The sequence below is a fragment of the Chiloscyllium plagiosum genome, chromosome 11 (genome assembly GCF_004010195.1).
Source record: "Chiloscyllium plagiosum isolate BGI_BamShark_2017 chromosome 11, ASM401019v2, whole genome shotgun sequence".
NCBI classification, from domain to species: Eukaryota; Metazoa; Chordata; class Chondrichthyes; order Orectolobiformes; family Hemiscylliidae; genus Chiloscyllium; species Chiloscyllium plagiosum.
The window spans coordinates 31,608,779-31,625,344 of record NC_057720.1 but is presented as its reverse complement, the minus strand read 5'-3'; the positions used below and the strand labels follow the sequence as shown (position 1 = coordinate 31,625,344).

General features: G+C 40.5%; 1 protein-coding gene across 2 annotated transcripts in view; it reads left to right on the top strand.

The window, feature by feature from the left end:
* Positions 1 to 16,566, top strand: part of best4 (bestrophin 4) — a 28,876-nt gene that overhangs the window by 9,956 nt on the left and 2,354 nt on the right. Inside the window, exons 3-9 of one of the 2 annotated variants that reach the window (XM_043699027.1) lie at positions 1,816 to 1,910; positions 6,561 to 6,794; positions 8,026 to 8,180; positions 9,235 to 9,312; positions 9,752 to 9,904; positions 11,310 to 11,390; positions 14,180 to 14,334. In XM_043699027.1, coding sequence (XP_043554962.1) covers positions 1,816 to 1,910; positions 6,561 to 6,794; positions 8,026 to 8,180; positions 9,235 to 9,312; positions 9,752 to 9,904; positions 11,310 to 11,390; positions 14,180 to 14,334 — 951 coding nt within the window. The remainder of the gene's footprint in view (positions 1 to 1,815; positions 1,911 to 6,560; positions 6,795 to 8,025; positions 8,181 to 9,234; positions 9,313 to 9,751; positions 9,905 to 11,309; positions 11,391 to 14,179; positions 14,335 to 16,566) is intronic. The other variant, XM_043699026.1, reaches the window with a different exon arrangement.

Genomic DNA, 16,566 nt, shown 5'->3' with positions numbered 1-16,566 from the left:
AGGAGATAACAAGTAGGAAGAATAAAGGAAAAAGCAGTGAGTGCAATATATTTGGAGTTCAAGAAGGTGTTTGATAAGATACCACCTATTAGACTATTTAATAAGAGCCCATGGGGTTGGAGGCACTGTAATACATTAGTGTGGATAGAGGATTAGCTAATACAAGACAGCGGATTGGATAAGGGGGGTATTCTCAGGATGACAACTTGTAACTAGAGGTACGCCACAGGAATCAGTGCTGGGGTCAACACTGATGGGAAGACAAGTGGTGAGGATGACACAACTACAAAGGGAAATAGACAGGTTAAGCAAGTGGACAAAGACTTGGCAGATGGAATATAACGTGAGGTTATGCACTTTGGCAGAATGAATACAGGAGCTGAATATTTTTTAAATTATGAAAGACTGTAGAAAGCTACATCATAACGTAATTTGGGAGTCCTCTTGCAAGAATCAGAAAAAGCTAGCATATAGGTTCAGCAAGTGATAGGGAAGGCAAATGGAATGTTGGCCTTTATTTTAGAGGAAATGGAGTAGAGAAATAGGGAGGTCTTGCTAAAATAATATATGGCACCAATTAGGCCATACTTGGATTACTGTGAACAGTTTGGTTTCCTGTCTGAGGGAAGATATAGATGGAAAGAGTGCAGCGAACATTTACTAGGCTGATCCTGGGTATGGAGGAGAGGATGAGAACGTTGGGCCGACACTCAGTGGAATTTAGAAGAATGAGACGTGACCTTATTGAAACATAAAAGATTCACAGGGGACTTGACCGGGTGGATATGGAGAGGTGGTTTCCCTTTCTGGGAAAGGCTAGGACCACAGGGCAGAATCTCAGAGTAAAGGGTTGCCCATTATAGACAGAGATGAGGAGGAATGTCTTCTCTCAGAGGACAGTGAATCTGTTGAATTCTTTATCACTGAGGACTGTACAGACCGGGTTATTATGTACTTTCAAGCTTGGGTTAAACAGAAAGTTAATCCTTAAGGGATTCATAGTTATGAGAAAATGACAGGAAAGTGGAGTTGAGGATTGAATGGTGGAACAGATTGAATGGCCTACTTCTGCTGCTACATTTTATGGTCCTACTGCATTAGCAAAAATCTGCTAACTTTCCAAAAATCCAGGATTCAATTTAAAGCAACCATAGTGTTAATGACTTGGATATTTTACAGATCACAGTATCGTGGACTTATATGTGTGGGAAGATTCTTGCCTCTGAGTCAGAAGATTGTGATGTAGAGCCCCATTGTAGAAACTCAAATACATATAAGGTATATCGACATTTCAGTACTGCACTGAGGGCTACACCATTGAAGGTTTCTCTTTGATATCATGGTCCTGCCTTCTCTCTTCAGTGGTTGTAAAATATCCCAATACACTATTTGACAAAAAGTAGAGAATTCTTCCCTGTGCACTGGTAAGTATTTATTATGGCACCAATCTCACTAAAACAAATTATCAGATCATTATCACATTACTGCTTGTGGAACTTTGTGACAGCGTTTCTCTACAATAACTGTAGTGCATTGGTTATAAAGTGTTTTCTGTTGTCCTGAGATCTACAGATAATGATGATAAAATTCTCCAAAATATTCCCTGCAAGGTCTGTAAAGTAGACAGTTTATTTCCTGTAACTTGGAGATTGGCTGATTTTAATTAATCAAAAGTGACAGTTTGAAACTTCAGTAAATGAAATAAGTAATTCAAACTGAAATATAATTAGCATTGCATTTACTACAACCAACTGTATATTAATACGTGGATAATTCTCCTGTGTCTGAGCATGTTTTTATTGCTATTTATTGTAGGTATTTCCTATCACATGAACAGAAGATTCTCTTTGAGAATGTGGCTACATATTGTGACAAACAGACCAGTCTTATTCCAATGTCATTTGTTTTAGGTCTGTAACTAAAGCTTCAGACTACTATAAAATGATTAATGAATTTTAAAATGTCACTAACAAGTTGCATTTATATAGAGCCAATAGCATAGCACTGTGTCTCCTGAAACTATATGATACCCACCAAGCTGCTCCATTTATCATCTATATCCTACCTCCCAGCATCAACATCTGCAAGATTCTCATCTTCAAATTTCATCACATTTGTACTCCATATTACAAGCAAATTCTTGCCATTCTTACAATCCTTCCATTCTCTGACACTGAAATATGACTTATTTCCTATTTCTTTTGTTCAAGCACTAGATTTGGCTGTTAAATAATTTCCTTCTGAAATTCTTATTTCAAAACTAATTTGGCATGTCTTTCCACTGCCCTAAAGACTTCCTACACAGATCCCTTTAACTCATACCCCTGGTCTCCTAAATGAATTTCTTTACTTCCGATCCACATTTTCCACTTCCAGAGAGAACCGAAATGATCATGTAGGTGAAGAGCAAAATATAAATGTATGTTGTTGGTGTTTATATTTTAACATAAAAGTAATGACAGTAATTTCCATGTCTGAGATGTTCGCGGACTGATGTGAGTCTATGTGGTGTACAGACACCCACAGTGTGGTTAAGAAGGGAGTTCCAGGATTTTGACACAGTGAAAGAATAATGATATAATTCCAAGTCAGGATAGAGTGAAGCCTGCAGGGGGAACTTGCGAGAGATTGTGTTTCCATGTATCTGGCACCCTTGTTCTTCAACTGGTGGAGGGTATGGTTTTGACAGACCCTCGGTAAGTTAAGGAACATCTTGTAGATGGCACACAATACTGTCACTGTGTCAGACTATAGGAACAGGAAGAGGCCATTCAGCCCCTCAAGCCTGCCCCACCATTCAGTATGATCATGCCTGATTCGACATTCCTCACATCATCTTTCCTGCCCTGACCCCATAACCCTTGATTCTCCTACTGATTAAGAATCTGTCTATCTCATCCTCAAATATAAGCAAGGACTCTGTCCCAACAGCTCTCTGTGGCGAGGAGTTCCAAAGACTCACAAGCCTCTGAGAGAAGAAATTCGTCCTCACCTTAGTCTTAAATTGGTGCGCCTTTATTCTGAGATTATGTGCACTGGTCGTAGACTCTTCCATAACGGGAAACACCCTCTCTGTATTTACTCTGTTAAGCCCTTTAAGAATCCTATATGTTTCAATGAGACTACCTCTCATTCTTCTAAATTCCAGTGAGTAGAGTCCCAATCTGTTTGGTCATAAAGCAATCCCTCCTTCTGAATTTGTGGTGTTGGAGACAGAGAATGGTGTTAGTATTACATGAGATGCCAATCAAGCAGAATCGATGATGTCAAGTTTCTTGAAGATTTTTAGACCTGTATTCATCTAGGCAAGTGGAGACTATTCCATTACACTCCTGACTTATGCCTTATAGGGAGTGGACAGGCTTTCGTGAGTCAGAGTGGAAGTTACTTACTACAGAGTTCAGAACCTCTGACGTCTGGTTGAAGCCACAGTATTTATATAGCTGCTCCAGGTTAGTTTCTAGTCAATGGATATTAATTCTATGTGGGAATTCTCCTCCTGGAGAGCTAATGAGAAGGAAGAGATCAATGGGTGACATCCTTTGCTCTCCAGGATTAAAGCTGTTGAGATGTTCTTTAATGGCCGCGAAAAGGCTTGAACTCATAGAATCCTGGAAGATAGGAACACGATAGACCATTCATCCCGTCAAGCCTGCCCCGCCATTCAATATGCTTATGGCTGATCATCCAACTCAATACCCTAATCATCCAACTCAATACCTTAATCATCCAACTCAATACCCTAATCCTGCCCTCCCTCCATATCCCTTGATCCATTTAGCTACAAGAGCTATCACTATCTTTTTCTTGAAAACACATGTTTTGGCCTCAATCACCTCACTCTGTGGTAGTGAATTACACAGACTCGCCACTCTCTGGGTGAAGACATTTCTCTTCACCTCAGCCTTAAACTGGTTGCCTTTTATCCTTAAACTCCCCCACCATCGGAAATATTGTTTCTGCATCTACACTGTCTAGTGCAGTAAGGATTCTTTAGGACAGCCCCCTCATTCTTCTGAATTCCAGTTAATATAATCCTAACCGACTCAACCTCTCCTCATACATCTACCCTATGAAGCAATTTGGTAAACTTTAACTGCACTCCCGCTATAGCAAGAACATCCTTTCTTAGTAAAGGAGACCAAAACTGTGCACAACATTCCCGGTGTGGCCTCACCATTGCCCTGTACAATTAGAACAATGCATCCTTGTTTCAGTACATGAACCCTCTCGCTATGAAGGCCAATATACATATTGCCTTCCTCAGTGCCTACTTCACCTGCACATTTACTTTCAGTGACTGGTGCACAAGGACACCCAGGATTCATTGAACATTCCCCTCTCTCAATTTACACCCATGCAAATAATAATCGGTGTTCCTATTTTTACTACCAAAGTGGAATACCTCACATTTATTTACATTTCACACATTATATCTGCCATGCATTTGCCCACTCATTCAGCCTGTCCAAATCTCTGCATCCTCCTCACAGTACACCCTTACACTAAGCATTGTGTCACCTGTAAATATTGAGATATTACATTGAGTTCCCTCACCTAAATCATTAACACATACGGTGAATAGCTGGGGTCTTAGTACCATTCCCTCCCCCCATTTGTGGATCCTTCCAGAACGTGCCATCTCTTCAATCACCTGCATCCCCAGTAGGTGAGAAAATTGTGTAGATTTTGCAATAGGAGGTCATGGCAATCTGCCTGCTGAGCTAGGGACACCCTATTAATTACCAAATCTGAGCCAATCAGGAGCACGATAGCAGCAAAGTGGACACCTCTGAAAGCTAACCATTATAATCGTCCTGCCTGATCTCTCTCCCAGCAAGTCCCCCACCTGCCCCTCGCAGGTAAAGGACTTACTTTCTTACCACTGGATTTCCCAAGGAACTGTCTTTGATTAACTGGCAGCTTCTTGTGATCCAGGTCACCAATGTCAAGGCCTGTGATAAAGTGGTGACCTTATGCTGTTAATGAGCTGACCGGTGGGAAACCCAGTGAGTTATCTTGCTGGTGTGGGTAGCACATAATTGCCATCTAACATGGCTTGCCCCGCGTGTAAAAGATTTGGCTTAAATCATGCCCCATTTGTCAGAATAAAGCAATAAGAAGGCACTGGAAAATGCTGAAAATAAGCATCAGACTAGCTAACCTATTGCTTCACCTACAGAACTTTTCTTATTTAACAAGGAGAAAACAACTACAGGTACACAATACTTTTACCGAAATCCTTGGGACCAGTTGTTTTTCAGATTTTGAAATAAAAAAGTTTTTTTCAGACCCACGTGTGACTAATACAAGCGCTGAGACACAATTGATGCCTCCCAGTGCTGTGCCGTGGGTCGAGTGGGTGTGGAATTAGGTCACCTGTTTGCACGCCAAGCAACCTTGTTATACAGAAAAATACTTTACAAAAAAACCCTCAGATTTTGGAGCTTTTCGGATTTCGGAAAAAGTATTGTGTACCTGTACTTAATCCCTATGATGCAAAGCACTTTCCGTGATCTGCATTGTTACTTTGAAAAAAAAATCCATGGACTCTGAAGAATCCTTCCTGCCAAAAATGGACATGTCTAAACATGGAATATGCCCAGGTGACATGGGCAATCAGACATCAGGCATAGCCAACAATACCCACATCCCATTGAATGAATAAAAACAAAGATAACTTGTGAAGACTGGACATTATTTGCCAATTAATTGATAGGTGTTCAGTAAGTCCAGCCACTAATCAATTCAGTTGTTTCTCAGAATGCATGATTGAGGAAGAATATCTTCAGCCAGAGGAAGTGAACCTGTGGAACTCATTGCTGCAGAGGGCTGTGGAGGGAGGCCAAGTCATTGAGTGTATTTAAGAGAGAGATAGATAGGTTCTTGGTTAGCAAGGGGATCAAAGATCTGGGGAGAAGGCAGGACAATGGGGTTGAGAAACATACCAGCTGTGATTGAATGGTGGAACAGACTCGATGGGCCAAATAGCCTAATTCTGCTCCTTTATCTTATCATTTTATTATCTATCCATTGAAAGAACAATTCAATTGCAGCTCATTTGAGATTTTTCTAGCTAATCTTTTGATTAAAAAATAGCATACAAGGGAGGAAAAATGCAAAAGTACATTAAAGGTCCAAACTCCTGACAGGAGCCATGTGCCACGTGGAAATCAGCAGCTTCAGGGAAAATGGAAGGAAGAGGGAGAGTGAGAGCGAGATGGAGATTCCCACCTGCAGGGATCACCTTTTAATTTATGGCTGCTCTTAGGGCTACAGGCATAGAACAATCTGAACTGTAAAAACTTGAATACTATGCAAGAAAATGAAGAGGGAAAAACAAGAGTAAAATAACAAATTCATGGCAATTTGCACCATATCCGTGTAGTTTATTGTAATACTAATTGACGAATAGTGTGATGTCAGTCAGACAAATAATTGCATACACTGTAAACAACTGAAGTGTAATAGTGCCTGACCAATGTGTCATTGCATCACCCTCACAGTCTGATACTGCATGTGCACTAATGATACCCTGTGACTCTTAACCTTCCCGGTAGGTTTTTATGTAACGCTGATTGTTAACCGCTGGTGGAACCAATACACTAATATCCCACTTCCGGATCAGCTGATGTGTGTGGTGTCCAGTAATGTTCATGGTGTCGATGAAAGGGGCCGGATGCTGAGGAGAACGCTGATTCGATATGCCAATCTCTCTGCAGTGCTCATTCTTCACTCCATCAGTACAAGGGTCCGAAAGAGATTCCCTTCGTTAGAACATGTGGTTGAAGCAGGTAATGTGAGGAGAAAGTGAGGTCTGCAGATGCTGGAGATCAAAGTTGAAACTTTATTGCTGGAACAGCACAGCAGGTCAGGCAGCATCCAGGGAACAGGAGATTCGACGTTTCGGGCACAGGCCCTTCTTCAGGAATCCAGGATTCCTGAAGAAGGGCCTGTGCCCGAAACGTCGAATCTCCTGTTCCCTGGATGCTGCCTGACCTGCTGTGCTGTTCCAGCAATAAAGTTTCAAGCAGGTAATGTGACCCATGTTATCAATGGACATACATGCGAATATTTTATCAGAGGATACACCAGGACAGAATGTCAGGACAAAGCATACTTCCTTGACTGCATTAGTGACATTGGTACAACCATATGGCTTCTGAGTTCCATCTGGCTAATAGACTTGTGCAACCATCAGCATCACAGTCAGCAAGACATTCATGCACAGGGGGCATCACAGCTGAAGCATCTGTGTCCACCTTCAAATGCTCATGTGGCAGGCAGCTGGACAACTTTCAGGAGCATTCACTTGGCTGAATCCCTCTCCCATGCTAACTGTTGTGTCTCTAAGTCTGCACTGAGGAACTAGTTTAGCATTGACCAGATATCAACCATCACTGAGCCACTGAGATAACCTCTCTCACATAGAAATAATCATAGTTAAGTAAATGAGAAACCAAATATGAGCTGCAGCCATAATATTGTAGAGTATCCCCTCCACCTATTCTCAAACATTTGACCATTTTGTTGGTCTTTTCAAGCTCCACAAGAATGTAATAAAAATATTTTACTGCAAAGTATTGGAGAGCAATAGTACAAAGGTATTAGTTTATCTGAAGAGATACTTTCACTGAAAATATTAACAAGGATGCAGGAAAGCTTAAACATGCCCAAAAACAGAAGTCATGTAATAGATGGTCATATTACATTGTTTTGTTATTTGGACAAAAAGGATATTAGAAAGCAGTTGTGCCAGAGACAGGGTGCAAATATCTCAGTTGCTGTAGCATCTGAGGGACACTGAGTACAGCAAGACAACTGTGAGGTGTTCGCCCAATATCTACTAATTGGAAATGGGTGGAAAATTCCACAGATTCTCTTATGGGTTTGAGCTCCCTCCTGTTGATCTTCCTGCATTTATTGTACAAGATGATCCAACACTCCCAAACGCAAGAAATAGCAAATCAACTCTATGACTTCAACTAATCAGTCATTATGTCTGTTTGCGGGTTCTGTCTGCAGGTTTTATGACCAATGAAGAACTGAAGAAATTTGAAAGCCTCTATTCTGATTTTAACAAGTACTGGATTCCATGTGTGTGGTTTACAAACCTGGCAGCCCAGGCAAGGAGAGAGGGCAGAATCCAAGATGATGTTGCTTTAAGACTGTTGATGGATGTAAGCCTGATATCTTAGTCCCTCAGTGAGAAACTATAAAACAGTGGGCAGATCAATAGTAAAGTGCAAATGGTTCTAATGCAGTAGCACATATAATACAGAATTCTTCTTTGGAACTCTTACTGCAATGGGACCTGAAGGGTTTTAGGTAACCATTACTTTAATTAATCGGGTATTGAAAGCCTTTTGCCTGCTTAACAGGCTCAACAGACTTCAACTAACCAGTGCAGTGTATTGCGAGAGAAGATCAGCTATGATCTTATTGAATAGTGGAGCAGGTTCAGGGAGCTAGATGGCCTACTCTTGCTCACTTTTTTTATGCTTTTATACTGACAAATTACAAGCAATACTGAAAGCATCCACAAAAATATTCATTAAAATCTTCCCTATAATCCTTCTGTGATGTAATATGTTATTCTTTAATGTGGCAGTAGAATTTTAAAGCAGCAATCTAGTCATGCATTTCCGTATCTATTTGCCTTGTGCTGCTCTTCCTCTTTCTTCCTTAAGGAAACCACTGGCGCTCAATGGGACTTGCAATTAATGCTGAAATGCTGGCTTGTGTTTCCCATTCCCCATCCTGCAACTCATGAGCATTGTGCCAGGAAACTAAAGCTATCTGAATGAGCTGAGCCCACATGTAGGTAAGGTCAGCTGTTCTCTGCACAGCCACAGAGTGGCAGGACTGCATTACTGGCAAGGATGTGTTAAAGCGCTAGTCATGATTTGGAGCTGCCAGTGTTGGACTGGAGTGTACAAAGTTAAAAAATCACACAACACCAGGTTATAGTCCAACAGGTTTAATTGGAAGCACTAGCTTTTGGAATGCTGCACAACCACCTGAAGGAGCAGCGGTCCAAAAGTTAATACTTCCAATTAAACCTGGTGTTGCGTGATTTTTAACTTAAAGTGCTAGATCATAGATGTCACTGCACAGATGTTGTAGCATGAAACAAATATGAATTTCAAGCTGCCTCACAAACTCTAATGGCCCACATTATTATTTATATTGTATATATCAGTTAACAAAAATATTTCCCTTTCTCATTTGCAGGAATTGAACCGACACCGGGCAAAATGCAGCCTGTTATTTCACTATGACTGGATCAGTATCCCCTTAGTGTACACTCAGGTCAGAATTTCATTGAACTCCAATTCCTGATCCATTGACTCTCGAAAAGATTACCTTTATCTATTCACATAATGAAGATGCCTCCTTCAGTCTTTGATCTCAGCTGGACCAGCAGTCTCAATACTAGGATTAGCCTGAGGATTCAAGGTTAAGCAGGAAAACTGAGACTGTGCTGGTCCAATTTGCTGGATTACCAGAGCAACACACTCTTGTTGGGTGGGTCTGTGTGTCAGGACATTCTGAATTTGATGAAGCAGTTTCGTGCTTTCAGTCAATTTTCATTCCATGCTGTACCATTTGACTTGCACCGCATAAAAGTTCACCTCCAAAAATTCCCTGAATGTAGACATTTGACACAGAAATGGAACAGGAAATATCCTTTCTGAAGTATCCACATTCCATGATTGATAACTGCTGCTTCTGTCTTACCTCTCCACAGGTGGTTACTATTGCAGTCTACTCCTTCTTTGCCTTCTGTCTGATTGGACGTCAGTTTCTTGAACCAAGGCCAGGTTATGAAGAAGATAACATAGACTTTTATATTCCTATCTTCACTCTACTGCAATTCTTCTTCTATGCGGGTTGGCTTAAGGTCAGGACTTTGCTCTGAATTGAATACATTGTGTTTAGCGGGCCAGATCATACAGAATCTGGATGGTATTTTTACATGCACAAATATGGTGCAGAGTTGCATTCTTGGACCCTCCTACTGTTATTCTTATGTTGCTCCATTAGAAATATTAGTTACACGACTGGGACAAGTGTGTTTATAAATGTCAACAATCCCTTCTGATTACCTTTAACTATCTTTCCCAAAGTCTGACTGACTATGCAGCATAAAGTTGAACCTAGCAGCTCACCACTGGGTAAGGCTGCAGCCACCCAGCTTTGCTCCCACCGGAGACTCTGGTTGAGATTGAATTTGTATGCAAAGCTCTATGTCCCTACATCCAAGCCATCAGCATAGCTTTCAAATTTCACCTCAAAATCCTCAGTTTTATTACATTTCCAGCTTGCTAACATAATTCATGCATTTGTTAATTTACACCATGAATGTAATTTCCTGACTTCCTCTTAGGTAAACCTGTACTCGTCCAAAATTTGTCTCCTACATTTTAACCTGCAAGTCTTGCAAGACCTTCTGAATTCCACTTTAAGAAATTCCAACTCATCGATTCTTCTTCTACCTGGACTCAACGCTATTAAATATTCAATTGATTCTGAAATGAATCCTTGCCAGTATCCATTTGTTAGTCTTGTCTTGGTGCATCAATTTTAAAATCCTCAAAACTTCAAATCTCTCCACAGACCTGGCTTTTGTCTGCCTCTGCAATCTCTTCCACCTTTCCTCATTGAACTACTATGCATATCCCCTCTCTTTGCTTCACATCACAGTGACTACATTTCAGAAATACTTCATTAGCTATGATATACTTTTGAGGCATCTGAGATTATGTAAGGCACTGTGTAAATGCATGTCTTTCTCAACAGTAGGGGAAAGACATCAGCCATTTTGTCACACATTCTGGAACTCCCTCTAAGTCACTTGGTCCTTCAATATTTCTTGTCACCTTTAAGTGCTTTCTTAAAGCCATTCTCTGTTTGCAGTCACCTTCCCTAACCTCCCTCTTCTAATCTTGCTCAGGTTTAAACCCAACTACAAAGCAATTTGACATACAGGTATAGCACAATTGTGTTCTTGTGCAACCCCACACTATATAAAAATTGCACAGGAAAAATAGCACAAGTATTAGCAATGCAATCGCATTATAGCTAACACATTTGAAAAGTTTGCGCCTTAGAAACAACATCCCCTATTTGTCAATTGCGTTACATTTAGCAGAATGACCTGCACTTTGCTGTAACAGCATGTAACTATTAGTTTTGTACTACAGTACATCAGCACTCACACGAAGATAGGCAATTGGTAAAAACAGAACAACGGTTAAATTAGCAAAGCAATGAAGATGATTTCATATCCCTTTTCTCTCAGCCAGGTAGCTGAACAGATCATTAATCCATTTGGAGAGGATGATGATGATTTTGAAACAAACAAGCTGATTGACCGCAATCTTCAGGTACATTAACATCATGATGTTGAACCATTAACTACTGTATTGCAAATAAGGCAAGTGATCTCTTTGTAACTTACTTGGACTTAGCTCCTCTAGTCCCATATGGGACTATGGTCAACAAGATTTTGATCCATTGCAATCCCTTTCACTCCCGGACATGTAGTGACCTGCATTTTGGAGGTCTCCCTCAATTTACTGTATTCTTTGGCTGGGTCCTATTTTCTTTTCCCACCTGGTGGTGTCCATTCAACTATCATTAAGGCAGGACATGTATTCTGACTCCCGGACATACACATACTCAATCAAATCTGTCTATGTTCTGAAGGTGCCTCTGCCCATTACTGTTTACCACTTCTTCATTTGTCTCTCAAGTGCTGCCCAGGATCTTATTAGGCAACAGTGTGTGGAAAACCCAACTTGCATGACACCTTTGCTGTTCTCTTCCACATCTCACTGGTATAGATTGCAGTTGGTACTGGGATGGATGTGGAGAGACACAGTTTCATGGCCATGTTGGCGGTTTTGGATTACGTCACTATGTGGAGTTCCTGGAAGACAGATGCTGCTTTATCAATTCTTGTTTGGACGTCAACCTCTACATCACTTTCCCAGGAGACACTGCTTCCTAAGTACAGGAAGCAATCAACATCCTCCATGTTCTTTGCTTAGGCTACTGAATATTAGGCAAAAATGAGAAAATGATGAGAAGCACTGGAGAATGGATGAAGCCACAAAGATGAGCTACATGAGAGAGAGATATAAACATGAATGGATAGAATGAAAAGGGTGGGGTGTGGAGGGATGGTCACAAGAAGCAACAAATCATAATGGCTCCAAGATGGTATACCAGATCATATGGGAATTGGCTGGGGCAAGAAGCAACATATTTATCGTAATCAAAGCCAAAGACAATAGGAAGCTATTAAAGGGCGAGAAGTTGGAGGTGACTAGTTGGAACTCTTTCAGGGGAGGCATAGCCAACCTAACCGCAGCTCTAGTTAGGTTCGATGACACCAATCACACGTCAGCAGCTGAACATTAACCTGGGAGCAGTTACCAGGCAGGGCCTGATTCCACCCAGACACACCCCCATATCTTATTCCTGTAACCACACATTTGCAAAGGCTAATCCACTTAGTGTCCAGGGGTGTGCAGGCTATGGGGCAGTTTAACATGGCAATCCACCTAACCTGCACATCTTTGCTCTGTGGGACGAAACCAGAGCACCCAGAGGAAAACCATGCAGACATGGGGAGAACAAACAAATTCCGCACAGACAGCTACCCGAAGGTGGAATCAAACCTGGGTCCCTGGTACTGTGACAGCATGCTAACCACTGAGCCATCGTGCCACCCAATGATACCAGAGATATCAACATACCAACATGGAGATACCAACAGAGCAATTGAGACATGCCAAGAAGAATGTCTTAACTAAGGTCACAGATCCATTCAATAAAATCAGTCAAAAATGCTTAAAATTACAGAGGATACTTTCCTTGGTTTAATTTTATTTTATTGTTTTAATTTAATCAGCAGTTTAATTTAGATTGCCAGTTTTTTGTGTCTCTCAATTCACCTAAGAGAAAAGGTGGTTGTGCAGTGGATATAGTACTGTTTACAGTTTGAATTAAAATGCTAGCAGCTCACGTGTTACAATTACCTGGAAGACAAGATTGTTATATTAGCAATTTATTACAGTCAAAACTTACTGAAGTAAAGAAGATCAAATAGAGATTTGATGTTAAACAAACAGGCAAGAATCAGTGATTTCATGTTGTATTACTACCTAATAATAATAAAAAGGTACAAATCACAACACCACGTCATAGTCCAACAGGTTTATTTGGAAGCACTAGCTTTTACAGTGTAGCTCCTTCATCAGGTAGCAGGACCATAAGACAGAATTTATAGGAAACGATTAGTGGCATGCAAGTAACATGTTATATTTAACAAACCTTGATTGTTGTTAAGTCTTTCACGTTTTAGAATGGGTTAGAACCCACCAATTCTTCAGAACCCATTCCAAGAGATTAAAGACTTAAACACAATCAAGGTTTGTTAAATATAACATGTTACTTGCATGACTCTGTATTGTTTGCTATAAATTCTGTGTCTTATGGTGCTACTCCACAACCACCAGATGAAGGAGCAGCGCTCAGAAAGCTAGTGCTTCCAAATAAACCTCTTGGACTATAACTTGGATAGTGTGTAATTTATAATTTTGGCCACCCCAGTCCAACACTGGCTCCTCCACATCATAATGTGTGAATTAAAAAGAGTTCCATGTAGAATTTGTCTTGCTTATGACACGGTTCTTCACAAATTGGCTTCTATGCAGCATTGTTACCTTTTTAAAGGAAAATAGATTGCAGGCAGCAGAATCATACATTATATTTTAGCACTCAGCACAAAACCAACCACAATTCAGTGCTGCAGAATGGTATAATGGTTACACATCATGTTCAGAATAAAACAGAAGGGGCTCTTCTGTTGTTAGAATAACAGACATGTTTATCAAGAAATTGAAGGAGCATTTTATGTTATGAAGTGGAGGTGCTGGTGTTGTACTGGGGTGGACAAGGTCAGATGTCACATGACACTAGGTTATAGTTCATCAGGTTTATTTGAAATCACGTTTTTGGAGCTCTGCACCTAGATCTACATTAAAACTGTCTGATGGTGACTTTACAAAGAAATATTCTGTGTTTATTGTCTTTACGTTGAGTATAAAATCACATATTTGAATGCACATACACAACATTGTGCATTCAAAACGGTGTCTCCATGTAGGTTTCCTTTCTCTCTGTGGATGACATGTATCAGAATCTTCCACCCATGGAAAAAGATAAGTACTGGAATGAATCCACAGCTCAACCTCCTTACACCATCGCTACCGCCAACGAGACCCACAAACCATCATTTTTAGGATCAACCTTTGACATGCGGTCAGTAAAATTCTATTTCACATTTTCATGGGAGCAATCCACAACCATATATTCATGGGACTAAGGACAGAAAACTAGTAATAGCAATTATAAATTAAGAGAACTGGAAGCACAAGTATTGAAGCTAATTAGCTCAGACTCCCAAACTGAATAGCAGCATCAACTCAGGCTAAGTGACAGCTTTTTAATTGTTGGTTTGTTAAAATCAAAATATTTTAACTTTGTTGTTGTATGTCATCTAGAGGTTTATGTTCATTTTATGATGTATAATTGATTGACAGCATCTCTCCACACCTAAATTAGGACATCCAGAGGCACTTCACTGATATGCGTCTATGTCAGTATAATGCATGCACAGGAATTCAGACAAGAAAGTACAAGCAACAGATTCTTTGGTCAGTCATATGTACTGAAAGAGAATATCTACCATTACCTGGCCTCAGGCTACCCATAGAGTTTGATAATTTTTGAAGTTCACTAAGCTTTGCTTTGTCAATAAATACAGCAGCCAATTTGAATTATGGGTCATCTCCCCTTACATCCACGTATTTATACCCAAGTTTTCTAATTCAAATACTGGTGCTACCAATTTGAAAAAAACTGACATACTCAAACCCAACACTACATATAAATCTTTCAAACAAGAAATTCATTAAGATTCCTTATTCTTAACTGCAGGCCAATTTCTGTATCTGGCAAGAAATGAAGCCCAGAACATTTTAACACCCAGAACTTTTATAAATCCACCACCAATTCTCCAGTCAGGTTACTGTTCTCAATCAGCTTTGGAGGGCAGATCAATGGCTGGAATACCCAGTTCTTCAGTATAGGAGCACCACTGCTCCATCTTTGCCCATGAGGAAAGTGGGATCATTTTAAAACCTACTTTTTTTTGGGTCACTCACTTCTGGCCCTGATCTAGTCTGCTAGTAGGTTGGTGTAGCAGGAAATCCAATACGACCTCTTGGGTCCATCAAGCTTTACTTAGTTACAGCCAGATGATATATTATTAAGGAAGCCACCAGTTCTGGGATGAATTTTCTGGAAGGAAAGCAGATTAAAAGCCCAAACTGGTCACCTAGCAGAGAGTAATAAACTGAGTTATGCAATTCTTAGTTTCTGGAGTCACTCCCTAATAGACTAAAGATTTGACCACACACTTGAGCCAACTTGGTACTCATTCCATGAGAATCACTGACTTACTTGTACTTTCTATTCGATAGATGGTGAGCTGCATATACAATTCAGTCTCCTCTGTATTCGGCATAGTAAATGCAAATTCAGTGAAGCTTGTAAATGAACAAAGGTGGAGAAAGTGAGGTCTGCAGATGCTGGAGATCAAAGTTGAAACTTTATTGCTGGAACAGCACAGCAGGTCAGGCAGCATCCAGGGAACAGGAGATTCGACGTTTCGGGCACAGGCCCTTCTTCAGGAAATCAAGAATGAACAAAGGTGTCAATCAAAAGTGACACTAACAGTGTACCACTCCGAAACAGTTCTGGTGAAGCTCAACAAAAGCTTCAGGAACAGCACCTTACCTTTTGATTCAATATACCCTTCTGAATTCAAACTGGAGTTTAATAATTTCAGATCAAAGGACTGCTCCTGGATAGCAGGATCTAGTAACAGTTTTTTTAAAATTTACAAATGTATTCATTTCTTGCCTATTTACAAATCTTTGCACCCAGCATTGTTACATTCATCATTTAATTACTCTTGCTTCCACCCAATAAACACATGTTCACTTCAGTTTCCACTTCAAACCTGTAACATCTCTAAATTTTTCCAGTTCTGACAAAGTTTCTGTCACCATCTGCTTCCTGACCATTTCAGCATGTGGCCACTTCAGGGACCTCAGTAATGGGTTGACATTGTGACCATTTATGGATCTCTGAGAGGTGCAGGTTTAACTAGCTCACAGCAATGATTTCACTAGTAAAGCTCCAATTAGCTTTATAATTTTATTTATTATGAATTATGCACCACTACTCAAAATCAAAAAAGCCCCACTCCTTGCAACCAAAATGGTTCCATAGGAATTTAGAGTCAGAGTCATAGAGATGTACAGCATGGAAACATACCCTTCGGTCCAACCCATCCATGCCGACCAGATATTCCAACACAATCTAGTCCCACCTGCCAGCACCCGGCCCATATCCCTCCAAACCCTTCCTATTCATATACCCATCCAGATGCCTTTTAAATGTTGCAATTGTACCAGCCACAACCAC